The following is a 27,275-nucleotide window of genomic DNA, read 5'->3' as shown; positions in this document are numbered from 1 at the left end:
TTAAAGTAATTGAACGCACCTTCTGCAACTTCCCACTTTGGCTCAAGCCTGTTGCTCCTGCCCTACCCCTACCACCCCTGCGGAAGGGCCTGCCTCTTCCTCTGCATGTCATTTTTTAAATGACCCTGTGACAAAACTCTTAGTCCCTATACCGCTGAAGGACTGCTGCAGTATAGGTGAGCGGTCAGCAGTGGTGCACGTCAACCCTATCTATTGTGGACCTATAGCGGTCCTTACAGAACAGCAGACTGTACCGCACTCAAGCCTATGTACCGTAGCACCCTATACCAAGTTACCAGTCCTTATAAGAACTTTTGTGGACCAAGCAGGTTGTGTATTAGTGTTTAGCAGACTGTACGTCAGTCCCTATACCGCTGAAGGACTGCTGCAGTATAGGGCAGCGGTCAGCAGTGGTGCACGTCAACCCTATCTATTGTGGACCTATAGCGGTCCTTACAGAACAGCAGACTGTACCGCACTCAAGCCTATGTACCGTAGCACCCTATACCAAGTTACCAGTCCTTATAAGAACTTTTGTGGACCAAGCAGGTTGTGTATTAGTGTTTAGCAGACTGTACGTCAGTCCCTATACCGCTGAAGGACTGCTGCAGTATAGGGCAGCGGTCAGCAGTGGTGCACGTCAACCCTATCTATTGTGGACCGATAGCGGTCCTTACAGAACAGCAGACTGTACCGCACTCAAGCCTATGTACCGTAGCACCCTATACCAAGTTACCAGTCCTTATAAGAACTTTTGTGGAACAAGCAGGTTGTGTGTTAGTGATTAGCAGACTGTACGTCAGTCCCTATACCAATGAAGGACTGCTGCAGTATAGGGCAGCGGTCAGCAGTAGTGCACGGCAACCCTATGTATTGTGGACCGATAGCGGTCCTTACAGAACAGCAGACTGTAACGCACTCAGGCCTATGTACCGTAGCACCCTATACCAAGTTACCAGTCCTTATAAGAACTTTTGTGGAACAAGCAGGTTGTGTGTTAGTGATTAGCAGACTGTACGTCAGTCCCTATACCAATGAAGGACTGCTGCAGTATAGGGCAGCGGTCAGCAGTAGTGCACGGCAACCCTATGTATTGTGGACCGATAGCGGTCCTTACAGAACAGCAGACTGTAACGCACTCAGGCCTATGTACCGTAGCACCCTATACCAAGTTACCAGTCCTTATAAGAACTTTTGTGGACCAAGCAGGTTGTGTGTTAGTGATTAGCAGACTGTACGTCAGTCCCTATACCAATGAAGGACTGCTGCAGTATAGGGCAGCGGTCAGCAGTAGTGCACGGCAACCCTATGTATTGTGGACCGATAGCGGTCCTTACAGAACAGCAGACTGTAACGCACTCAGGCCTATGTACCGTAGCACCCTATACCAAGTTACCAGTCCTTATAAGAACTTTTGTGGACCAAGCAGGTTGTGTGTTAGTGATTAGCAGACTGTACGTCAGTCCCTATACCAATGAAGGACTGCTGCAGTATAGGGCAGCGGTCAGCAGTAGTGCACGGCAACCCTATGTATTGTGGACCGATAGCGGTCCTTACAGAACAGCAGACTGTACTGCACTCAGGCCTATGTACCGTAGCACCCTATACCAAGTTACCAGTCCTTATAAAAACTTTTGTGGACCAAGCAGGTTGTGTGTTAGTGTTTAGCAGACTGTGCGTCAGTCCCTATACCGCTGAAGGACTGCTGCAGTATAGGGCAGCGGTCAGCAGTAGTGCACGGCAACCCTATGTATTGTGGACCGATAGCGGTCCTTACAGAACAGCAGACTGTAACGCACTCAGGCCTATGTACCGTAGCACCCTATACCAAGTTACCAGTCCTTATAAGAACTTTTGTGGACCAAGCAGGTTGTGTGTTAGTGATTAGCAGACTGTACGTCAGTCCCTATACCAATGAAGGACTGCTGCAGTATAGGGCAGCGGTCAGCAGTAGTGCACGGCAACCCTATGTATTGTGGACCGATAGCGGTCCTTACAGAACAGCAGACTGTAACGCACTCAGGCCTATGTACCGTAGCACCCTATACCAAGTTACCAGTCCTTATAAGAACTTTTGTGGAACAAGCAGGTTGTGTGTTAGTGATTAGCAGACTGTACGTCAGTCCCTATACCAATGAAGGACTGCTGCAGTATAGGGCAGCGGTCAGCAGTAGTGCACGGCAACCCTATGTATTGTGGACCGATAGCGGTCCTTACAGAACAGCAGACTGTAACGCACTCAGGCCTATGTACCGTAGCACCCTATACCAAGTTACCAGTCCTTATAAGAACTTTTGTGGACCAAGCAGGTTGTGTGTTAGTGATTAGCAGACTGTACGTCAGTCCCTATACCAATGAAGGACTGCTGCAGTATAGGGCAGCGGTCAGCAGTGGTGCACGTCAACCCTATCTATTGTGGACCTATAGCGGTCCTTACAGAACAGCAGACTGTACCGCACTCAAGCCTATGTACCGTAGCACCCTATACCAAGTTACCAGTCCTTATAAGAACTTTTGTGGACCAAGCAGGTTGTGTATTAGTGTTTAGCAGACTGTACGTCAGTCCCTATACCGCTGAAGGACTGCTGCAGTATAGGGCAGCGGTCAGCAGTGGTGCACGTCAACCCTATCTATTGTGGACCTATAGCGGTCCTTACAGAACAGCAGACTGTACCGCACTCAAGCCTATGTACCGTAGCACCCTATACCAAGTTACCAGTCCTTATAAGAACTTTTGTGGACCAAGCAGGTTGTGTATTAGTGTTTAGCAGACTGTACGTCAGTCCCTATACCGCTGAAGGACTGCTGCAGTATAGGGCAGCGGTCAGCAGTGGTGCACGTCAACCCTATCTATTGTGGACCGATAGCGGTCCTTACAGAACAGCAGACTGTACCGCACTCAAGCCTATGTACCGTAGCACCCTATACCAAGTTACCAGTCCTTATAAGAACTTTTGTGGAACAAGCAGGTTGTGTGTTAGTGATTAGCAGACTGTACGTCAGTCCCTATACCAATGAAGGACTGCTGCAGTATAGGGCAGCGGTCAGCAGTAGTGCACGGCAACCCTATGTATTGTGGACCGATAGCGGTCCTTACAGAACAGCAGACTGTAACGCACTCAGGCCTATGTACCGTAGCACCCTATACCAAGTTACCAGTCCTTATAAGAACTTTTGTGGAACAAGCAGGTTGTGTGTTAGTGATTAGCAGACTGTACGTCAGTCCCTATACCAATGAAGGACTGCTGCAGTATAGGGCAGCGGTCAGCAGTAGTGCACGGCAACCCTATGTATTGTGGACCGATAGCGGTCCTTACAGAACAGCAGACTGTAACGCACTCAGGCCTATGTACCGTAGCACCCTATACCAAGTTACCAGTCCTTATAAGAACTTTTGTGGACCAAGCAGGTTGTGTGTTAGTGATTAGCAGACTGTACGTCAGTCCCTATACCAATGAAGGACTGCTGCAGTATAGGGCAGCGGTCAGCAGTAGTGCACGGCAACCCTATGTATTGTGGACCGATAGCGGTCCTTACAGAACAGCAGACTGTAACGCACTCAGGCCTATGTACCGTAGCACCCTATACCAAGTTACCAGTCCTTATAAGAACTTTTGTGGACCAAGCAGGTTGTGTGTTAGTGATTAGCAGACTGTACGTCAGTCCCTATACCAATGAAGGACTGCTGCAGTATAGGGCAGCGGTCAGCAGTAGTGCACGGCAACCCTATGTATTGTGGACCGATAGCGGTCCTTACAGAACAGCAGACTGTACTGCACTCAGGCCTATGTACCGTAGCACCCTATACCAAGTTACCAGTCCTTATAAAAACTTTTGTGGACCAAGCAGGTTGTGTGTTAGTGTTTAGCAGACTGTGCGTCAGTCCCTATACCGCTGAAGGACTGCTGCAGTATAGGGCAGCGGTCAGCAGTAGTGCACGGCAACCCTATGTATTGTGGACCGATAGCGGTCCTTACAGAACAGCAGACTGTAACGCACTCAGGCCTATGTACCGTAGCACCCTATACCAAGTTACCAGTCCTTATAAGAACTTTTGTGGACCAAGCAGGTTGTGTGTTAGTGATTAGCAGACTGTACGTCAGTCCCTATACCAATGAAGGACTGCTGCAGTATAGGGCAGCGGTCAGCAGTAGTGCACGGCAACCCTATGTATTGTGGACCGATAGCGGTCCTTACAGAACAGCAGACTGTAACGCACTCAGGCCTATGTACCGTAGCACCCTATACCAAGTTACCAGTCCTTATAAGAACTTTTGTGGAACAAGCAGGTTGTGTGTTAGTGATTAGCAGACTGTACGTCAGTCCCTATACCAATGAAGGACTGCTGCAGTATAGGGCAGCGGTCAGCAGTAGTGCACGGCAACCCTATGTATTGTGGACCGATAGCGGTCCTTACAGAACAGCAGACTGTAACGCACTCAGGCCTATGTACCGTAGCACCCTATACCAAGTTACCAGTCCTTATAAGAACTTTTGTGGACCAAGCAGGTTGTGTGTTAGTGATTAGCAGACTGTACGTCAGTCCCTATACCAATGAAGGACTGCTGCAGTATAGGGCAGCGGTCAGCAGTAGTGCACGGCAACCCTATGTATTGTGGACCGATAGCGGTCCTTACAGAACAGCAGACTGTAACGCACTCAGGCCTATGTACCGTAGCACCCTATACCAAGTTACCAGTCCTTATAAGAACTTTTGTGGACCAAGCAGGTTGTGTGTTAGTGATTAGCAGACTGTACGTCAGTCCCTATACCAATGAAGGACTGCTGCAGTATAGGGCAGCGGTCAGCAGTAGTGCACGGCAGCCCTATGTATTGTGGACCGATAGCGGTCCTTACAGAACAGCAGACTGTACTGCACTCAGGCCTATGTACCGTAGCACCCTATACCAAGTTACCAGTCCTTATAAAAACTTTTGTGGACCAAGCAGGTTGTGTGTTAGTGTTTAGCAGACTGTGCGTCAGTCCCTATACCGCTGAAGGACTGCTGCAGTATAGGGCAGCGGTCAGCAGTAGTGCACGGCAACCCTATGTATTGTGGACCGATAGCGGTCCTTACAGAACAGCAGACTGTAACGCACTCAGGCCTATGTACCGTAGCACCCTATACCAAGTTACCAGTCCTTATAAGAACTTTTGTGGACCAAGCAGGTTGTGTGTTAGTGATTAGCAGACTGTACGTCAGTCCCTATACCAATGAAGGACTGCTGCAGTATAGGGCAGCGGTCAGCAGTAGTGCACGGCAACCCTATGTATTGTGGACCGATAGCGGTCCTTACAGAACAGCAGACTGTAACGCACTCAGGCCTATGTACCGTAGCACCCTATACCAAGTTACCAGTCCTTATAAGAACTTTTGTGGACCAAGCAGGTTGTGTGTTAGTGATTAGCAGACTGTACGTCAGTCCCTATACCAATGAAGGACTGCTGCAGTATAGGGCAGCGGTCAGCAGTAGTGCACGGCAACCCTATGTATTGTGGACCGATAGCGGTCCTTACAGAACAGCAGACTGTAACGCACTCAGGCCTATGTACCGTAGCACCCTATACCAAGTTACCAGTCCTTATAAGAACTTTTGTGGACCAAGCAGGTTGTGTGTTAGTGATTAGCAGACTGTACGTCAGTCCCTATACCAATGAAGGACTGCTGCAGTATAGGGCAGCGGTCAGCAGTAGTGCACGGCAACCCTATGTATTGTGGACCGATAGCGGTCCTTACAGAACAGCAGACTGTACTGCACTCAGGCCTATGTACCGTAGCACCCTATACCAAGTTACCAGTCCTTATAAAAACTTTTGTGGACCAAGCAGGTTGTGTGTTAGTGTTTAGCAGACTGTGCGTCAGTCCCTATACCGCTGAAGGACTGCTGCAGTATAGGGCAGCGGTCAGCAGTAGTGCACGGCAACCCTATGTATTGTGGACCGATAGCGGTCCTTACAGAACAGCAGACTGTAACGCACTCAGGCCTATGTACCGTAGCACCCTATACCAAGTTACCAGTCCTTATAAGAACTTTTGTGGACCAAGCAGGTTGTGTGTTAGTGATTAGCAGACTGTACGTCAGTCCCTATACCAATGAAGGACTGCTGCAGTATAGGGCAGCGGTCAGCAGTAGTGCACGGCAACCCTATGTATTGTGGACCGATAGCGGTCCTTACAGAACAGCAGACTGTAACGCACTCAGGCCTATGTACCGTAGCACCCTATACCAAGTTACCAGTCCTTATAAGAACTTTTGTGGACCAAGCAGGTTGTGTGTTAGTGATTAGCAGACTGTACGTCAGTCCCTATACCAATGAAGGACTGCTGCAGTATAGGGCAGTGGTCAGCAGTAGTGCACGGCAACCCTATGTATTGTGGACCGATAGCGGTCCTTACAGAACAGCAGACTGTACTGCACTCAGGCCTATGTACCGTAGCACCCTATACCAAGTTACCAGTCCTTATAAAAACTTTTGTGGACCAAGCAGGTTGTGTGTTAGTGTTTAGCAGACTGTGCGTCAGTCCCTATACCGCTGAAGGACTGCTGCAGTATAGGGCAGCGGTCAGCAGTAGTGCACGGCAACCCTATGTATTGTGGACCGATAGCGGTCCTTACAGAACAGCAGACTGTAACGCACTCAGGCCTATGTACCGTAGCACCCTATACCAAGTTACCAGTCCTTATAAGAACTTTTGTGGACCAAGCAGGTTGTGTGTTAGTGATTAGCAGACTGTACGTCAGTCCCTATACCAATGAAGGACTGCTGCAGTATAGGGCAGCGGTCAGCAGTAGTGCACGGCAACCCTATGTATTGTGGACCGATAGCGGTCCTTACAGAACAGCAGACTGTAACGCACTCAGGCCTATGTACCGTAGCACCCTATACCAAGTTACCAGTCCTTATAAGAACTTTTGTGGACCAAGCAGGTTGTGTGTTAGTGATTAGCAGACTGTACGTCAGTCCCTATACCAATGAAGGACTGCTGCAGTATAGGGCAGCGGTCAGCAGTAGTGCACGGCAACCCTATGTATTGTGGACCGATAGCGGTCCTTACAGAACAGCAGACTGTACCGCACCCAAGCCTATGTACCGTAGCACCCTAGACAGACCAAGTTACCAGTCCTGATAAAGAGCTTTGTGGAACAAGTGAGTTGTGAATGATTAGCAGACTGCAGCAGAAGGGCAGCAGTCAAGTATAATATTCTTTCTATATTTGGAAGAAAGAATATTATACGTGTACAAGCCTATTACCGTACCACTGATACCAGTCCTGAAAAGAACCTTTGTGGAACTAATAGTAACAGCAAGTCTTTAAAATTATCCTCACTGCCTGACACACTGCTTCCTGCCTGTCCCTATACAAATTGGCAAAAAAGAGTAGGCTGGAACGATTAGCTGGAACAGCTCTTTTGTGGACCTGATAGTAACAGCTAATGATGATGATGATGATGATGATGAAGAAAGACTAATCTGGCTGAGCTGTCCCTAAAATAGCAGCATACAGCGCTCTGTCCCTTTATCTAAACTGACAAAAGAAACTCAGGCTGCTGACCTAACACCTATACCAGTCCTGAAAAGAACTTTTGTGTACCAAATAGCTAGCGTTTTCTCTGTCCCTACTCCACACAGGATCCTTTCCCTACAGTGACAGAAGAAAGAATGTAAAATGGCCACCGGATCGGGTGTATTTATAGGTTAGGGGGAATGTCCAAGTGTCCATGAGCTGTCATGTCTCAATTGGTTGTCCTGTAACACATGATAAACGTGTCACGAAAGGTTAAAGTTCTTGTATACATTAAACACGTAAGTCCGCCGGGGCGAACGACGGAAAAAGGCGTTCGAACCCGCGGACGGCGAAAGTCGGAAATTCGCCGCGAAACGACCGCCGGGCGAACCGTTCGGCCATCACTATTTCTGAGGTCAGGCACTGATGTGGACAAGAAGGCCTAGCTTGCAGTCTCCGCTCTAATTCATCCCAAAGGTGTTCTATTGGGTTGAGGTCAGGACTCTGTGCAGGCCAGTCAAGTTCCTCCAACCCCAAACTCGCTCACCCATGTCTTTATGGGCCTTGCTTTGTGCACTGGTCCAAATCATTTGGTGGAGGGGTGAGTTCAGGCACTGATGTGGATGAGAAGACCTGGCTCGCAGTTTTCACTCAAATTCATCCCAATGGTGTTTTATTGGGTTAAGATCAGGCCAGTCAAGTTAGTCCACCCCAAACTCGCTCATCCATGTCTTTATGGACCATGCTTTGTACACTGGTCCAAATCATTTGGTGGGGGGGGAATATGGTGTGGGGGTTGTTTTTCAGGGGTTGGGCTTGGCCCCTTAGTTCCAGTGAAGGGAACACTTAAGTCCCATACACACTATCAGATTTTCTGCTGAGTTTTTCCTTCAGATTTACCAAAACCATATAATATGAGGTCAAACCTTAGGAGTTTCAATGTGTATGCAATCAGGCAGGCCCTTTCACTACATGGTTTGGTAAATCTGAAGACAAAAATCAGCAGAAAATCTGATAGTGTGTATGGGGCTTTAAGGCGTCAGCATACCAAGACATTTTGGACAATTTCATGCTCCCAACTTTGTGGGAACAGTTTGGGGACGGCCCCTTCCTGTTCCAACATGACTGAGCACCACTGCACAAAGCAAGGTCCATAAAGACACGGATGAGCGAGTTTGGGGTGGAGGAACTTGACTGGCCTGCACAGAGTCCTGACCTTCACCCGATAGAATATCTTTGGGATGAATTAGAGCGGAAATTGAGCCAGGCCTCCTAGTCCAACATCAGTGCCTGACCTCACAAATGTTCTTCTGGAAGAACGATCAAACATTCCCATAGACACACTCCTAAACCTTGTGGACGGCCTTCCCAGAAGAGTTGAAGCTGTTTTAGCTGCAAAGGGCGGGGCCAACTCAATATTGAACCCTATGGACTAGGACTGGGATGCCATTAAAGTTAATGTGCATGTAAAGGTATGTGTCCCAATACTTTTGGTAATATAGTGTATAATCCTATGGGAAGCATTTTGTTTTTTGTAATTGAATGTTCTAACGACAGGGTCTCTACCCTACAATATGGCGTGTACATCCGTTATTTATATACAGTAAATGTAACAAAAGTGATTTTTTTTTTCCCTCGATTACGAATACCTACTTTAATAACCAGGAAGACGTCTTGGGATGGATATGTAATTGAGAAGATGGCAGATCTCGCCAACGTGGTGATGGCCGCCTGAGTAACGTAGGGGCGGAGCATTCCTTTTATCTGCTCCGAGTTTAGATCAAAGAAGAAGTTTTCTGAAATCTTTTAGGGAAAGAAATCGACACATAATGAATTATTTGTAGCTCTTCCCAATAAGCTCCCATACACACATAAAGAGATACATGCTCAGGACAACAAAAGGGAGTAAGATGAAGCCGGCTCAAACGTGGCAATGCATGTGGCACAATGCCCCCCTCCCCCCCAGGATGTATTCTGTAGTATATGCTGCCAATGCCAGCCTGAGCCCCCCACACCGAAGTCATCTGAATCTGGAATAAGCTATCCCATAAGCCTCATTAACCTGAAAATACAAGTTCTTGGGGAAATAAATGGAATTATTAATTTCTTTATAATAATGAGGCAGCCCTAAAAGGGTGAAAGGATAGTAACATGGGAGCTCACCACCCCACCACCTCACCACCCCACCACCTCACCACCCCACCACCTCACCTCCTCACCACCCCACCTCACCTCCTCACCACCCCACCACCCCACCACCTCACCACCCCACCACCTCCCCACCCCACCACCTCACCACCTCACCACCCCACCTCACCACCCCACCACCCCACCACCTCACCACCCCACCTCACCACCCCACCTCACCACCCCACCTCACCTCCTCACCACCCCACCACCCCACCACCTCACCACCCCACCTCACCACCTCACCTCCTCACCACCCCACCACCTCACCTCCTCACCACCCCACCACCTCACCACCTCACCACCCCACCACCTCCCCACCTCCCCACCACCTCACCTCCTCACCACCCCACCACCTCACCACACCGCCATCTACGCTACACGCTTGTTCCACTTAAGGACCCGCTTTTTTTTTGCTCGAAAAATACTTAGAACCCCCAAACATTATATTATTATTTTTTTTCAGATACCCTAGAGAATAAAATGGCGGTCGTTGCAATGCTTTATGTCACACCGTATTTGCACAGCGGTTTTACAAGCGCAATTTTTTCTTTTTTTTCTTTAAATAAATTTTTTTGGAATTAAAGAATAAGACAACAGTAAAGTTAGCTCGATTTTTTTTTTCTATATTGCGAAAGATAATGTTATCTCGATACCCAACATGTCACGCTTCAAAATTGTGCCCACTCGTGGAACGGAGACAAAGTTCGGCGCTTAAAAATTTCCATAGGCGACATTTAAGAATGTCTTACAGGTTACCCGTTTTGAGTTACTGAGGAGATCTTTTGCTAGAAGAATTGCTCTCGCTATAACGATCACGGCGATACCTCACATGTGTGGTTTGAACACTGTTTCCATATGCGGCGTGACTTACACAAATGCGATTTCCTGTGGGCGAGCTCAGAGGGACACTTTATATATTTATTTTTTCTATGTGATATATTTTTATTATATATATATATATATATATATATATATATATATATATATATATATGATATATTTTTTTATATATAGATATATATAATATATATATATATATATATATATATAAAAAATTTATTCTTCTTATTATTAAATTATATGTATTATTATATATTTATTTTTTTATTATATATATATATATATATATATATATATATAATAAAATAAATATTTAATAATAATACAAATAAATAATATTTTATATAATAAAATAAATATTTAATAATAATACAATTAAATAATATAATATATATATAATAAAATAAATATTTAATAATAAAAATAATATATATAATAAAATAAATATTTAATAATATATATATATATATATATATATATATATATATATATATATATTTATCAGCATTTTACAGCTAAAAGACTTAGAACCCACTCACTTTTGGTTTGTTTTTTTACTGCTCAAAGACGCCACTGCCCAAAACTTGCTGATAACAGCCTGTGTGTGCATGGACACATAGGATAACATGATGGGGAGTTTAATGACTGTAGAAAAAAAAAAAATATGTCTACAGCCAAAAACAGCTGCTGTAAAAACGTCCAAAAAAACGTCCAGTGTGCATCAGGCCTAACTAGTACTATGGGCTGCTCGGTGCTGCAGCTAGAAGCTCAGCATGACTGCCAGGAAACTAGCATTTTTGTTAAAAGCAGTGACATCCCCACAATTATCCCAGCACTGTTTTTTATTTTTATTTTTTTATGTTTTATTAATTTTTTTTTTTTTTTTAATACTTAAAATTTTATTTAAAATTGTATTATTATGTTAAATTATTATTTTTATTTTTTTATTTTTTTACCCTAAACTGATGCCGAGGTTGACTTACACCCATCCCTCAATAAAAGTCTGCAACATTGTCACCCACCTTCTTCTTTTCCTTGGCATCATACAAGGCCAGACTTGCAAATATCGGTTCGATTTCTATTTCAAATCTGCAAGGCAATAAAGAGCATTGTGGTCACCTGTATATAAACGTTTACATCTATATACCAAAACGATTTGTCTTTTCCATTCCAAAACATAAAAGTGTGCGAATACAGCGAGCTACAGTAATGAATAGGTAAGTACTGATCATTACAAGCACAACCCGCCACTGTCTGACCTATTCGGCTCCGGGTAAGTTTGTACAGATTGTGACATCTCAAGCTACAGACTGGATACTGCAAAGGTGGTGACATAAAAAGATTAAAGTGGTTGTAAAGGCAGAAGTTTTTTGTTTTTTTTTCATCTTTAGGTTTCGGTCACATCGGCTTGCTATGGGGGCACGTGGCCAGGGGGAGGAGCCAGGAAAATCGGCGGGGAACCCGAGGAGGAGGAGGATTGAGGCTGCTTTGTACAAAACCTTTGCACAGGGCACGTAAGTATAACATATTTGTTATATTTTTTTATATTTTTTTATAGAAATTGTGCCTTTAGAATCACTGAATGATCTCCAAGGGATCAAATTAACCCATTAAGCCCCGGACCATTTGGAGTGTTCTTTGCAATTCGGCACTGTGCCACTTTAACTGACAATTGCGCGGTCGTGCGACGTGGCTCCCAAACAAAACTGACAAAAATGTTACCAAAATTGACCTTTTTTTCCACACAAATAGAGCTTTCTTTTGGTGGTATTTGATCACCCCTGCGGTTTTTATTTTTTGCGCTATAAACCAAAAATAGTGACAATTTTGAAAAAAAAAAAAAAACATTATTTTTTTACATTTTTCTACAATAAATATCACCAAAAAAGCATTTGTTTCCTCAGTTTAGGCTGATACATATTCTTCTACATATTTTTGGTAAAAAAAAAAAAAAAAAAAAAAAAAAATCGCAATATGCTTTTTTTGATTGGTTTGCACACAAGTTATAGCGTCTACAAAATAGGGGATAGAATTATGGCATTTTTATTTATTTTTTAATTAGTAATGGCAGCGTTCAGCGATTTTTATCGTGACTGTGACATTGTGGCGGACAGATTGGACACGTCTGGTGTGATTTTGGGACCATTCACATTTATACAGCGATCAGTGCAATTAAAAATGCATTGATTACTGTGTAAATGTAACTGGCAGTGACGGGGTTAACCACTAGGTGGCGCTGTAGGCGTTAAAGCGGGAGTAAACCCGCTGACTTTTTTTATTTTTTTTACACCTGTAAGGGAAAAGGCATAATGAGCTAGTATTTACCGCATACTAGCTCATTATATAATACCTTAGAATGAGTCGCCGGCATCTCACTCGGTCCACGCCAAGGGAGCTGACATGTTCCCTTGGCGTGTCTTCCAGGTATGGCGGCTCCAGATCTGTGAGTGGCCGGAGCCACGATGTCGTCACTCCCGCACATGCACGCGGGAGTTCTCTTCCCGGCAGGGTCCGGCGTCTGCCGGACTTTCAGCCGAGAATCCCCAGTGCACATGCGCCTCTGAAGTCAGCAGCGCATTGCGAGGGGAATATCTCCTAAACCATATAGGTTTAGGAGATATTCTTTTTACCTACAGGTAAGTCTTATTATAGGCCTTATTATAGGCTTACCTGTAGGTCAAAGTAAAAATTTTTACTATACAACCGCTTTAAGTGTGTCCTAGGGAGTGATTCCAACTGTGAGGGGGGAGGGACTGTGTGTGACACATCACTGATCAACGTTCCTGATTACAGGGAGCAGAGATCAGTGTCAGTGTAACTAGGCAGAACGGGGAGATGCTTGTTTACATGAGCTTTTCCCCGTTCTTCCTCTCCGTGAGGCGATCGCGGGTATCCCTGCGGACACCGAGTCCACGGGACCCGTGATCACGCTCATGAAGCTTCCTAAACTGCCTAAAATCCGACCATTAGTACGAGGGCTTTCACACTGGAGCGGTGCGCCGGCAGGGCGCCAGAAAAAGTCTTGCCGGCAGCTTCTTTGTAGCAGTGAATGCACCGCTCCTCCACCGCTGCTCGCCATTGAAATCAACGGGGCAGTGCTGCGATACTGCCGGCAAAATACCGCTCCGGCGGAGGTTTGCAGGCGGATTTCACCCCTTTTCGGCCGCTAGCGTGCGCGGGAGGGGGGGGGGTTAAAACTGCCCCGCTAGCTGCCGAATAGTGCAGGTAAAACGGCGCTAAAAATAACGCCGCTTTACCGCTGGCGCCCTAGGCAGCTCGGTGCGAAAGGGGTCTTAAAGTGACATCACAAGCAGATGGCAGCTCATAACTGACCTGCACATGAATGAAACAAAATCTATACAAAAGTAACAATGTTACTTTGTATCTCTCCAGAATTAAGTGTTATGTTTGGCTTTTGGAAGGGAGGGGATTTCATTGCCTGGATTTTTAAATCACCAGCTGAAAATTAAATCTTAAAAGGCCTAAAAAGTGAGGCGCAAAAATCAAGGAGCATTATCACCATAGAACTGGAACTATGTAACTGGCAGGATCACCAATGAAAATAAAATAAATGCAAAATGTCGGAGAAAAAAAAAACAAAAAAAAACAAAAAAACAAAACAAAGGCTGCACCGCATCTAAAGACTGATAAACTGTAATAGAATATATTTTAATAATTTTATTCTTAGGTTTGGAAATGCTTTTACTTCTAAAAACAAATCCCCTTTAATAGGGATTATTTTACCTTTAAAGCTCTCTTGTTGGTCTAACAAATAATTGCCAGAATGAGTCAGTGGTTTGATCTCCTGTACAACGTTCTTGTTTTTTGGTTCAGCTACGCTTCAAAATGCACCTGTGGCTTTGTCCTGCATGTGCAAGCACACGTCACATGAGTAATTACTTCCGTGTCCCATGCGGGGACGCCGTTTTGAAGGCATGGGGGGTGCACAGGTTTTGTGTGCAAACTCATGACAGCAGTCCCATAGAGGTCTTTTGGTACACGTGTCTGCACGAGCACAGCCGCTATGTCCCAATAGGTCATCTGTGTAGGTGTGTGTACCCCAAAATCTCATTGGGTGCGTTTGGGGGCCGTGCACCTGCACAAATGTCACATTGGGACACAGTTACTGTTGTCCATGCAGCTACATGTACAGACAGACAGCTATGGGACTGCCACCATGAGAGATGCACGCAGCACCTGTGCATCCCTGTGCCGTGCAAAACAAGGCCCTGCATTTAGACACGGAATAATGTCCCGTGTGAATGGCCTACGTCGGGAAAGTGATGCCAAATGTACACACCTCCCAACTTTTTGAGATGGTAATGAGGGACACCTATCAGCAAAAGTATGCAGGCATAGGACACGCCCCCTTTAAAGGAGAATTGTACAAAAAAAAAAAAAAAAAAACACAAGATTGTTTAAACCCACAAGTGCTTTTTTTTTTTTTACCCCTACTATTTCTTTATATTGGCTTTTAGAATTTACAGATGCAGCAATTTAGAAATCAGATGAAAGGTTTAGCGCTGGAAAACACTTTTTGATAGATAAAAAGTGCATTTTATATACATCTATATAGATCAGACCAAAAATGGAGGGACAAATGAGGAGGAATGAGGGACATTGCTTCAAATCAGGGACAGTTGGGAGCTATGCATGTATCAAAACTGCTTAGAATTAACCATACAACGCTGAATTCAGAAAGTAGCATATAGTGCCCTCTTGTGAGAAATCCAGGGTACTGCAGTACCTCAAAAATGCCATTCACATATTAGGCACTGAATGTACAACCTGTTTAGTAATATTAAAGCACTGTTGCTGATGAAATAAAAAACGTCACAAAGTGGTTTCCCTGCAAAGAAATGTGGGCTGTATCACAAGAAAGCCACTGGAAGAGTCTTTAGAAACTGACATTTACAGAATTGTAATTTCTTGGTCCCCCATTGCACTCTTTGGAGTCTCCTGCTGGCCTCAACATCACTAGTGAACATAGTGCACTAAGTGCAGCAGGGATCAGCAATCCATCATACCCAGAAGAAATATCAGTTTCAGAAGAGTCTTTTTGCAACTGTATCTTCTCAGTATATAGTCTGTATCTAAGCAAGGAAACGTTTTTTGTTTATTTTTCGGGGGGTCACAACAGAGGCACTTGACAGGACTTCTTATAGGGCACCACTAGACCCTGGTGCCCAACCTGCAGTCTTCTTTTTGCTTTTCTTCAGCAGGTGAGTGGTTTGCTTGCAGCCTGTCAGAAGCTACTTGATGAGCCTGTGAATCCATTCATCCTTTGGACATCTCATTAAACACGGCACTCGGATGGGACCCAGTTCAGGGTTCCCTACTGGAGGAGTTTTGACGCTTGTGTTTCACCTACACTTATAAGTGCCAATAAACAAACGTTTTTTGCGCCAGGAGCCTGTACACTCAGATTTTTCTTATGTCTTCACAGCTATTAGACCCCTTTCACAGCAGGGCGTTTTGCAGGCGCTATAGCGTTAGAAATAGCGCCTGCAATCCGCCCTAAAGAAGCTGCACCATTGTCTGTAGTGTGAAAGCCTACAGCGGTGCGCTGGCAGGACATCAGAAAAAAGTCCTGCCAGCAGCTTCTTTGGAGCGGTGAAGAAGCGGTGCGTTTACCTCTCCTCCACCACTGCTCCCCATTAAAATCAATGGGACAGCGCTCTAATACCGCCGGCAAAACACCGCTATTGCGGCGTATTGCCGGCGGTTTTAACCCTTTCGCGGCCGCTAGCGGGGGGTAAAAGCTCCCCGCTAACGCCCCTGAAATGCGCCGCAAATCCGGTGGTAAAACGCTGCTAAAAATAGTGGCGTTTTACCGCCGACGCAATGGGCGGTGTGGTGTGAAAGGGGTCTCAGTTTCCCCCTGATTACAGAGCTGCAAAGAGTGTGGTGTCAGATAGACTTCTGAATTAACTCTTTCCCTTGAGGATTTCCTTGGTTGGTGTGTTTCTGTTTTGAACTCCTTGGACTTGTAGCGCAAAGACTGTTATTTTGTTTTGTTTTATTTTTTTTTCTTCAGCAGGGACAGGGAAGCTGGTCAGAGCTGATGGAAAGATGGTTGGAGCCAAATACAGGACAATCTAATGCCGTGTACACACGATCGGAATTCCGGCCAGAAAAAGACAGATGAGAGCTTTTCATCGGAAAATGCGACCGTGTGTATGCTCCATTGGAATTTAGCTGTCCAAATTTCCGACAGCCAAAAAATGTATAGCATGTTCTAAATCTTCCCGACGGAAAAACTTTCTATCGGAAATTCCGATCGCGTGTATGCAATTCCGACAAGCCAAAAATCACGCATGCTCAGATTCAACTACGAGACGGAAGCTATTGGCTACTGGCTATTGACCTTCCATTTTCTAGTCCCATCGTACGTGTTGTACGTTACTGAATTCTTAACTATCGGAATTTGGTGTGACCGTGTGTAGGCAAGACAGCTTGAGCGGAATTCCATCGGATCTTTTTCCGTCAAGAATTCCGATCGTGTGTACGCGGCATTAGAAGAAAACCTGTTATGCCCCGTACACACTATCAGATTTTCTGCTGATTTTTTCCTTCAAGTTTACCAAAACCATGTAGTAGAAGGGCCTGCCTGATTGCATACAGATTGAAACTCCCAAGGTTTGACCTCATATTATATGGTTTTGGTAAATCTGAAGGAAAAACTAAAACTGATAGTGTGTATGGGGCTTATGAGTCTGCAAAAGACTTGAGACTGGGGCGGAGGTTCACCTTCCAGCAGGACAACGACCCGAAACATACAGCCAGAGCTACAATAGAATGGTTTAGATCAAAGTATATTCATGTGTTAGAATGGCCAAAGTCCCGACCTAAATCCAAATGAGAATCTGTGGCAGGACTTGAAAATTGCTGTTCACAGACGCTCTCCATCCAATCTGACAGAGCTTCACATATTTTGCAAAGAAGAATGGGCAAAAATGTCCCTCTCTAGATGTGCAAAGCTGGTAGAGACATCCCCAAAAAGACTTGCAGCTGTAATTGCAGAGAAAGGCGGTTCTACAAAGTATTGACTCTGGGGGGCGCCATACAAATGTATCCCATACTTTTCACATATTTATTTGTAAAATATTTTGAAACCCATTTATCATTTTCCTTCCACTTTACAATTATGTACCACTTTGTGTTGGTCTATCACATAAAATCCCAGTAAAATACATTTAGGTTTTTGGTTGTAACATGACAAAATGTGGAAAATGTCAAAGGGTATGAATAATTTTTCAAGGCACTGTCACATGTCTCTAGTCTCCAAAAACTCTTAAAACATATCTGCAGTCTCTGACAGACTCCTGTATTATGTCGGCAGTCTATTATTATCTCTTCTATCATGTCTGCAGTCTTTGGCCATCTCTTGTATCATGTCTGCACTCTCTGGCCATCTCCTGTATCAAGTCTGCACTCTCTGGCCATCTCCTGTATCATGTCTGCACTCTCTGGCCATCTCCTGTATCATGTCTGCACTCTCTGGCCATCTCCTGTATCATGTCTGCACTCTCTGGCCATCTCCTGTATCATGTCTGCACTCTCTGGCCATCTCCTGTATCATGCCTGCACTCTCTGGCCATCTCCTGTACCATGTCTGCACTCTCTGGCCATCTCCTGTACCATGTCTGCACTCTCTGGCCATCTCCTGTACCATGTCTGCACTCTCTGGCCATCTCCTGTACCATGTCTGCACTCTCTGGCCATCTCCTGTACCATGTCTGCACTCTCTGGCCATCTCCTGTACCATGTCTGCACTCTCTGGCCATCTCCTGTATCATGTCTGCACTCTCTGGCCATCTCCTGTATCATGGCTGCACTCTCTGGCCATCTCCTGTACCATGGCTGCACTCTCTGGCCATCTCCTGTATCATGGCTGCACTCTCTGGCCATCTCCTGTATCATGGCTGCACTCTCTGGCCATCTCCTGTATCATGGCTGCACTCTCTGGCCATCTCCTGTATCATGGCTGCACTCTCTGGCCATCTCCTGTATCATGGCTGCACTCTCTGGCCATCTCCTGTATCATGCCTGCACTCTGTGGCCATCTCCTGTACCATCTCTGCACTCTGTGGCCATCTCCTGTACCATGTCTGCACTCTGTGGCCATCTCCTGTACCATGTCTGCACTCTCTGGCCATCTCCTGTATCATGTCTGCACTCTCTGGCCATCTCCTGTATCATGTTTGCACTCTCTGGTCATCTCCTGTATCATGTCTGCACTCTCTGGCCATCTCCTGCATCATGTCTGCACTCTCTGGCCATCTCCTGTATCATGGCTGCACTCTCTGGCCATCTCCTGTATCATGGCTGCACTCTCTGGCCATCTCCTGTATCATGTCTGCACTCTCTGACCATCTCTTGTATCACATCTGAAGCCTCTGACAATCTCCATTACAATGTACATAGTCTCTCACCATCTCCTGTATCATGTCCATAACCTTTGACTATATCCTGTTTGTCTGCAGTCTCAGATATTCACAACATTTTATGTGCCATCTTTTGACGATGTCAAAGGCCGCACTTGAGGCCTCACATATCAATAAAGTTGACCAACACTGCACTATACGAATTAGATTCACAAATTAGTAAAGTGTGCATAAAACAATGAGAGAGACAACAGGTGCTCAGAGGCGTACATGGGGGAGTGATTGATCGTTATACCAACTATGAAAAGAGGAATTCCTACAACCTCTTGTGTGATGGTTTCGGCACTTACTTGAGGGTCAGACATTTCACCAGCAGCCTCTGGCCAAAATGTTCTTTTGGTACTTCAGGAACACTGAGGCGCTCGATAGGTTCATCCTAGAAATCAAAAAGGTTCATATTTACTTGACACATCACTGACCTTGACTACATAGTTACAAAGTTAGTTAGGTTGAATAAAGACACCAGTCCATCCAGTTCAACCTGAGTGACTGTGGGTGCGTGTCTATAATTGTCCCTATCCCTGAACATTGCGTCTCAATAGGATGCTCATTTATATATATATATATATATATATATATATATATATATATATATATATATATATATATATATATATTTTTTTTTTTTTAATTTAGGGTTCCCATATAGCGCTGTCAATTTGCACCGCGCTCCACACAGACATCGCACACTCACATCGGTCACTACCCTCAAGGAGCCCACAATCCAAGGTCCCTAACTAACATGCATATACTAGGGCCAATTTGGGACAGAAGCCAATGAACCTACAGCATGTCTTTGAAGTGTGGGAGGAAACCGGAGTGCCCGGAGGAAACACACGCAGGCACAGGGAGAACATGCAAACTCCAGGCAGGTAGTGTCGTGGTTGGGATTCGAACCAGCAACCCTTTTTACTGCTAGGTGAAAGTGCTAAGCGCTACACCACTGTGCCGTCCTGAATAAAGAAAGAAAAAAGTCTGGGCAAATAAACATATTCAATACATCCCTGCAATACATTTACATTCCCCTATGTTCGATCACTTTAAAAATGCTGTAAGTGCAGATATGTACCTGTACACAGGGCCGGCCCAACCATGGGACCCAGTGGGACCATTGTCCCAGGTGGCACTTTAAGAGGGGCGGCAGCCAGCCAGAGCATGCAGTGAAAAGTTGTCAGGAGCACCCGCCGGCCGCCGCACAACCCAATCACTGTGCGGGGTTGACAGCTTTACATCAATTCACCAGGCAGATCTCACATGCTCATGATAATCATCCAAGATATTAGTAACCAAAACGAAATAAAGGAGGGAACTATAGTGAAGTACTGTTTGGCAATGTGTTTATTGCGCAAGTATGAATGGATACTTAACAAATGCAGGGTAAAAAAAGGCATAAAATGTCAACAGATTGCAAATAGGAAACGCCGCTGTTGGCGTGCTTTCCACCAATAACCGGAAGTGACGCCTGTTAGTCTCGGAACCGGAAATTACGTCAACGTGTTTCGCCCTCCCACAAGGCATCATCAAGGACCTCATTTATGGTTGACAGGGCCGTCTATAAATACAGGGAGAAGGACACCTCCCCCTTTTTCAGCCAAAATGTGGCGGCTATTTTGTTGGTAGGACAAAACATGTCTCCTCTACCGCTAGAGTGCTTACCTTAGAAGAGACGGGCGGCCACAATATTGGTTGGATATATATTACTTACATGATTCCTATAATGCTGATATTTCCAACTGACGTCAATCCAGGTAAAGACATTATAAAAACATATCATAGCAAATCCTTATCTCAAATATAAACAATCTCTTTTTATTTAAAAAAGGGACAACAAAATTGCAAATTTAATAATGATTCATTCTATGGCTGCTGACAATAAAATAAAATAAAAATAAAAAAATAAAAAAATAAAATGAAAATCAAATAAAAATGAAAGATAAAAATAAAAACGTAATAACAATTATGTGAAATGTAAAGACTAAAAATGTTACCAATTGGACAAAAGACAATTCAAATCCAGTTTGACGTTCAACCCCAATGGGCTCATTGCTCTAAGACGATGGATCCACTGGGTTTCATTACGAGAGATGGCCCTCTTAAGGTTACCTCCTTGCCAGTGGCCCTCAATCCTATCTATACCACAGAAGGTCAAACAACTCGGATCTCTTCCATGATGGAGTCTAAAGTGGTTGGACAAGCTGTGGTGCTTGCAGCCCTTCCTGATCCTATTAACATGTTCCCGAAGTCCCACTCCTAATTTTCTAGTGGTTCTACCCACGTATTGTAGTCCACATGGACACGACAAAAGATATGTGACGTGCGTGGTACCACATATAATGAACTTCCTGATTTTAAAGGACTCACCAGAGGAGTGAGCGGTGAAATGCGTTGTCTTTTTTACCCTGTGTTTGGAAATGCTACACATTACACACCTCCCACAACTGAAAAAACACACTTGATTCAAGAATGTGCATTCCTTTCTAGGTGGGTCTATAACATTGGGTGCTAGTTTTAGACATAAAGAAGGGGGTTGGGTATAAATAAGCTGTGGTCTACTTAGCAATGTCTTATTTAGATCAGCATCCTTTAACAGCAGATGCCAATGCTTACAAATAATTTGTTCTATTTGTTTGTGTTGACGTGTGAAACCCGTCATAAAAGCGACCCCGAAGTCCCTCTCGCTAACTTTTTTATTTTTAAAAAGATCCTCTCTTCACTTCTATTCACATGATTGTTACTAAATTTTTATTTTTATCTTTCATTTTTATCTTTATTTTATTGCTAGCAGCCATAGAATGAATCATTATTACATTTGTAATTTTATTGTTCCTTTTTTTAAAAGAGATTTAAAAAAAAAAAAGGAGATTGTTTATATTTGAGATAAGGATTTGCTATGATGTTATGTTTTTGGTTTGCACAGATCTCAGGAGGGATTTTGTCCCATTCCTCTTTGCAGATCCCCTCCAATCATTAAGGTTTCGAGACGAACCTTTAGCTCCCTCCACATATTTTCTATAGGATTAAGGTCTGGAGACTGGCTAGGCCACACCAGAACATCAATGTGCTTCTTCTTGAGCCCCTCCTTTGTTGACTTGGTTGTGTGTTTTGGGTTGTTGTCATGCTGGAATACCCATCCATGATCCATTTTCAATGCCCTTGCTCAGGAAAGGAGGTTCTCACTCATGATTTGACAGTACATGGCTCCGTGCATTGTCTCTTTGATGTGGTGAAGTTGTCCTGTCCCCTTAGCAGAAAAAAACCCTATAGCATATTGTTTCCACTTCCATGTTTGATGGTGGGGATGGTATTCTTGGGGTCATAGGCAGCATTTCTCCTCCTCCAAACACGGCAAGTTGAGTTGATGGCAAAGAGCTCGATTTTGGCCTCATCCAACCACAACACTTTCACCCAGTTCTCCTCTGAATCATTCAGATATACAGACCCATCTGAAGCTTGCTAATGAACATGTGTTGTCTTAAACAGAGGGACCTTGCGGGCGCTGCAGGATTTCAGTCCTTCACGGCTTAGTGTGTTACCAATTGTTTTCTTGGTGACGATGGTCCCAGCTGCCTTGAGATCATTGACAAGATTCTCCCGTGTAGTTCTGAGTCGATTCCTCACAGTTCTCATGATCATTGAAACCCCACGAGTTGAGATCTTGCATGGAGCCCCAGACCGAGGGAGACTGACAGTTATTTTGTGTTTCTGCAAAAAAATCGCAGCAACTGTTTTCACCCTCTCACCAAGCTGCTTGACGACGGTCTTGTAGCCCATTCCAGCCTTGTGTAGATCTACAATCCTGTCCCTGACATCCTTGGACAGTTCTTTGGTCTTGGCCATGGTGGAGAGATTGGAATCTGATTGATTGCTTCTGCGGACAGGTGTCTTTTATACAGGTAACAAGCTTAGATTAAGAGCACTCCCTTTAAAAGAGTGCTCCTAATCTCAGCTTGTTACAAGCATAGAAGACACCTGGGAGCCAGAAATCTTGCTGATTGATAAGGGATCAAATGCGTATTTAACTCATTAAAATGCAAATCAATTTATAACTTTAGTGAAATGCCTTTTTTTCTGGACATTTTTGTTGTTATTCTGTCTCTCAATGTTATAATAAACCGACCATTAAAATGATAGACTGATCATTTCTTTGTCAGTGGGCAAATGCACAAAATCAGCAGTCGATCAAATACTTTTTTCTCTCACTGTATAACAGACTTACCTGCACATGGAGCCCCCCCCCCCCCCCCAGCACTTCCATCTTCACCCGACCTTCATTCCGGGTTGGTGGGCTCTGGCTGTATGAATGGCAGGGGGTCCTAATGATGTCACTTCTGCCCATGCGTGCAGGAGCCCCGGCACAGAATCCTGCCCCTTCAGAGCAAATGCGCCAGTGACGTCACTGGCTGCATCCCATGTGAATATCTGCTAAACGGTGCAAGTTTAGGACATACTCACTGTAGGTACAAGTTAAAAAGTATATAGTACAAAAAAGTGCTACGCAACAAAAAATATATATACACACACACACTCATTTAAGTGCCACAAAGAAATGGTAAAACGTTGTCAAAGCTTATATTAGGTCTTACAATTTTTTTTTTGTTGAACATATATATTTGTGTGTGTGTGTATATATATATATATATATATATATATATATATATAATTTTTTAGTTTTTTTGCACACATACATATTCATTTTGCATTTTTTGTTGCACAGCACTTGCTTGTACTATATATCTTGGTGTGGTAATATGGTTAGATGCTAGCAGCAATGCTTTCATTTCATTTGATAGATAGAGATTACATATATATATATATATATATATATATATATATATATATATATATATATATATATATATATATTAGAGCTGCACGATTCTGGCCAAAATGAGAATCACAATTTTTTTGCTTAGAATAAAAAGACTGCGATTATCTCGATGTAAAATCTTTCACATAATACAAAAAATAAATGGGCTAACTTTACTGGTTAGTTTTATTTTTTATTTTTAATTCATTAAAGTAATTTAAAAAAAAAAAATTGCATTTGAAAGATAGTTGCGCAAATACAGTGTGACATAAAATATTGCAACAACCACCATTTTATTCTCTACGGCAGTGATTCTCAACTGGGGTTCCTCCAGAGGTTGCTGGGGGTTCCTTCAGCATTGGGCGATTTCTGCCTCTCAGATAAGTTCCAACTCACACCATTGATCTTTTTCGCTATCTGTAAGGAGATAATTCTTCCCAATGACCACAAGTGTAAGGACCATTCTTCCCACTGACCATCACAGTGATGTATCAGGAGTTGTAGATTTCAAATTTATAGCAGGGGTTCCCTGAGACCGGAGAACTATTTCAAGGGTTCCTCTGTGTTGAAAAGGTTGAGAAAGGCTGCTCTAGGCTGTCTACTAAATATATATGTTTGGAGGTTCCAAGTAATTTTCTAGCAAAAAAAAAAAAATGATTTTAACTTGAAACCAACAAATGTCAGAAGAAGGTTTTGTTTTTTTCGCTTAGACACAAAGTCTTTACCACTGACAGATTGTTACAATGTTTATACTTAAGTTCAACTGATAAAGAATGTTTTGATTCTTGGCAGACTGCCCAGTTTTTCTCTTCCTTTCTTTTGAGGGCTGCTGCTTCAGCAGAGCAGAGAGAATTCTTTGCATAGAAAGAATTGTGAAACACTTCAGTAAAGATTGCGATTCTTGACGATTAATTGTGCAGCTCTAATATATATATATATATATATATATATATATATACATACACACACACACACACTATTTTTATCTGGCTAGTGCGAGATTTGCATAGAAGTTAAAAGGTGTATAGTCCACTTTAAAAGAGAAGTATAGTCAAAACTATTTTGGCCCTACTTCTTCTATGGGTCACAGGAGTGCAGAACGTACTGCACTCCTGTGAAATGTTTTCAGCCGTTAGCGGGCTGAAGCCTGCTGTCAGTCAACGTCACTCAGCCAGTCCAGGAGCTGAATTCCAACTTTGCAGTTCGAATCCACCAAGCAGCCTGGACTGGCATCCCAGCACTCCAGTGAGAGGGGCAGAAAGCCAGTGACTGACAGTCACAAGGGAGAACTGAGTGATCAACAGAGTTTAATCGCCCAGTTCTCAGAGCACAGCGGGGGGGGGGGGGGGGGGTTGGTGGGTTCGGGGAGAATCTATGCAGCATCCACCTAAGTGAGTATAATTCATTTTTATTTTGGGAAACCAATACTTTCGCTTTTAAGGTTTGTTTTGACCTTGGTCATGGAGGGTTTAATCAGCAATGTCATTATAAACAATAAAGAGAATTTCTTAAAATAAAATAAAATAATTAATAATAATATCTGGAAATAACATGGGCAAGCCCTAATTTTGCAGGATACATTTCATTTTCTAAGTTCTTAATGTTCGTTTCCATAAAGATGCTTATAAAAAAATAAAAAAAACTTTGGCATTTGAGCATTTATTGCTTCTGAAGATAAAGAACAGGAAGCATGGGAACATTCATAAGCCTATTGATGCGTGTAATCTTTACAAATACAAAACTTCAAAGCATTCTGACAATGGCTGGGTAGACCAGATGCCTGTATGGGCAAGTAGGTGCAAAGGGCTCATGGGAATCTCTGAATCTTATCCTGATCATACCTCGTCCTGAGCTGGATGTAGTGCAAAGACTTCTTTGTGTCGGCTTGACTTCCTTTGGTGTTCGTTTATGTGATCGATCTCCTCGTTGGGGGTGCGGTCGAGCAGGTTTGAAAGCAGGGCGTCAGGGAGGGAGTTTTTGAGGTCGAAGATGCTGCAGGCCCAGCTTCCTCGCGGCGTGTCGTCCATGGACATTGACCGCCTCTTCAGATCATCCTTTGTAAAGAGAGAGATTGAGATTTTAGGCATCCTATTCTGCAGTCATATTTTCAGACATCTTATTTTACAATCTATATCGGGATAAGTGGGATTCATTTTCATACATTTGCTTGTGTTCTATAGATTCATATTTAGATGAGTAAAGCCTTCCTAGAATAGAAGGTATTGACTTGTCCCATTCTATCACATATCCCAAAAATAAGAGGATTATTCCTCATTACATCTTTGGTTTTAAGAAAACTTTACTGTGCTACAAACTGATTTGGTTGGATGGCTCTTTGATTCGTTTAGGCCTTGACATCACCAAAGGGCCACACATATAATTCTGTGAATACTCAGTATCAGAGACAGCAGACACACAACATCATATAGTTAAAGGTTTGAGCATAATACAAAAGATGGTCAGAGACTGTAAACGTGATGCAAGAGATGGTCAGAGACTAAAGACGTGATACAAGAGATGGTCAGAGCCTGCAGACGTGATACAAGAGATGGTCAGAGCCTGCAGACATGATACAAGAGATGGTCAGAGCCTGCAGACATGATACAAGAGATGGTCAGAGCCTGCAGACATGATACAAGTGATGGTCAGAGCCTGCAGACATGATACAAGTGATGGTCAGAGCCTGCAGACATGATACAAGAGATGGTCAGAGCCTGCAGACATGATACAAGAGATGGTCAGAGCCTGCAGACATGATACAAGTGATGGTCAGAGCCTGCAGACATGATACAAGTGATGGTCAGAGCCTGCAGACATGATACAAGAGATGGTCAAAGACTGCAGACATGATACAAGAGATGGTCACAGACTACAGACAGGATACAAGATATGATCAGAGACTGCAGACATGATACATATTTATTCATTAAAAAAAAAAATGTTGAAAACAAACTTTTTTATAACCTAACCCTGCTTTAAACTTTTCCACAACTTCATCCCTGACCTGTCTGGTGTGGTGTGTTCCTTGGCCTTCACGATGCTGTTTATTCAGTAAGGATCTCTAATAAACCTTTGAGGGCTTCACAGAACAGCCGTATGTTATACCCAGGCGGACTCTTTTTACTAATTAGGTGACTTCTGAAGGCAATTGGTTTTAGTTAGGAGTATCAGAGTAAAGGGGGCTGAATACAAATGCACGTCACACTTTTCACATATTTATTTGTAAAAAAAAAAAAAATGTTGAAAGCCATTTATCATTTTCTTTCCACTTCACAATTAAGTGCTACTTTGTGCTGGTCTATCACATAAAATCCAAATAAAATACATTCATATTTTTTGTTGTGACATGGCAAAATGTGGAGAATGTCAAGGGGTATGAATACTTTTTCAAGGCTCTGTACAGATGACTGCTAGAAATCAGATTTTAAAGTGGTTGTAAACCCTTACAGACCACTTTGACCTACAGGTAAGCCTAGATTAAGGC

General features: G+C 43.7%; 1 protein-coding gene across 7 annotated transcripts in view; it reads right to left on the bottom strand.

The window, feature by feature from the left end:
• The window catches only part of DOCK7 (dedicator of cytokinesis 7), a 307,570-nt gene that overhangs the window by 248,433 nt on the left and 31,862 nt on the right, over window positions 1-27,275 (bottom strand). For all 7 annotated transcript variants that reach the window (XM_077450575.1, XM_077450569.1, XM_077450571.1 and 4 more), the window contains exons 6-9: window positions 25,633-25,845; window positions 19,275-19,360; window positions 11,560-11,626; window positions 9,161-9,310 (exon numbers count right to left, since the gene is read on the bottom strand). In XM_077450575.1, coding sequence (XP_077306701.1) covers window positions 9,161-9,310; window positions 11,560-11,626; window positions 19,275-19,360; window positions 25,633-25,845 — 516 coding nt within the window. The remainder of the gene's footprint in view (window positions 1-9,160; window positions 9,311-11,559; window positions 11,627-19,274; window positions 19,361-25,632; window positions 25,846-27,275) is intronic.

Source organism: Lithobates pipiens, unplaced genomic scaffold (genome assembly GCF_037356315.1).
Source record: "Lithobates pipiens isolate NorthernLeopardFrog02 unplaced genomic scaffold, aLitPip1_a1.2 Scaffold_23, whole genome shotgun sequence".
Lineage (NCBI taxonomy): Eukaryota > Metazoa > Chordata > Amphibia > Anura > Ranidae > Lithobates > Lithobates pipiens.
The sequence above is the reverse complement of the archived record's forward strand: the minus strand, read 5'-3'. Positions and strand labels throughout refer to the sequence as shown.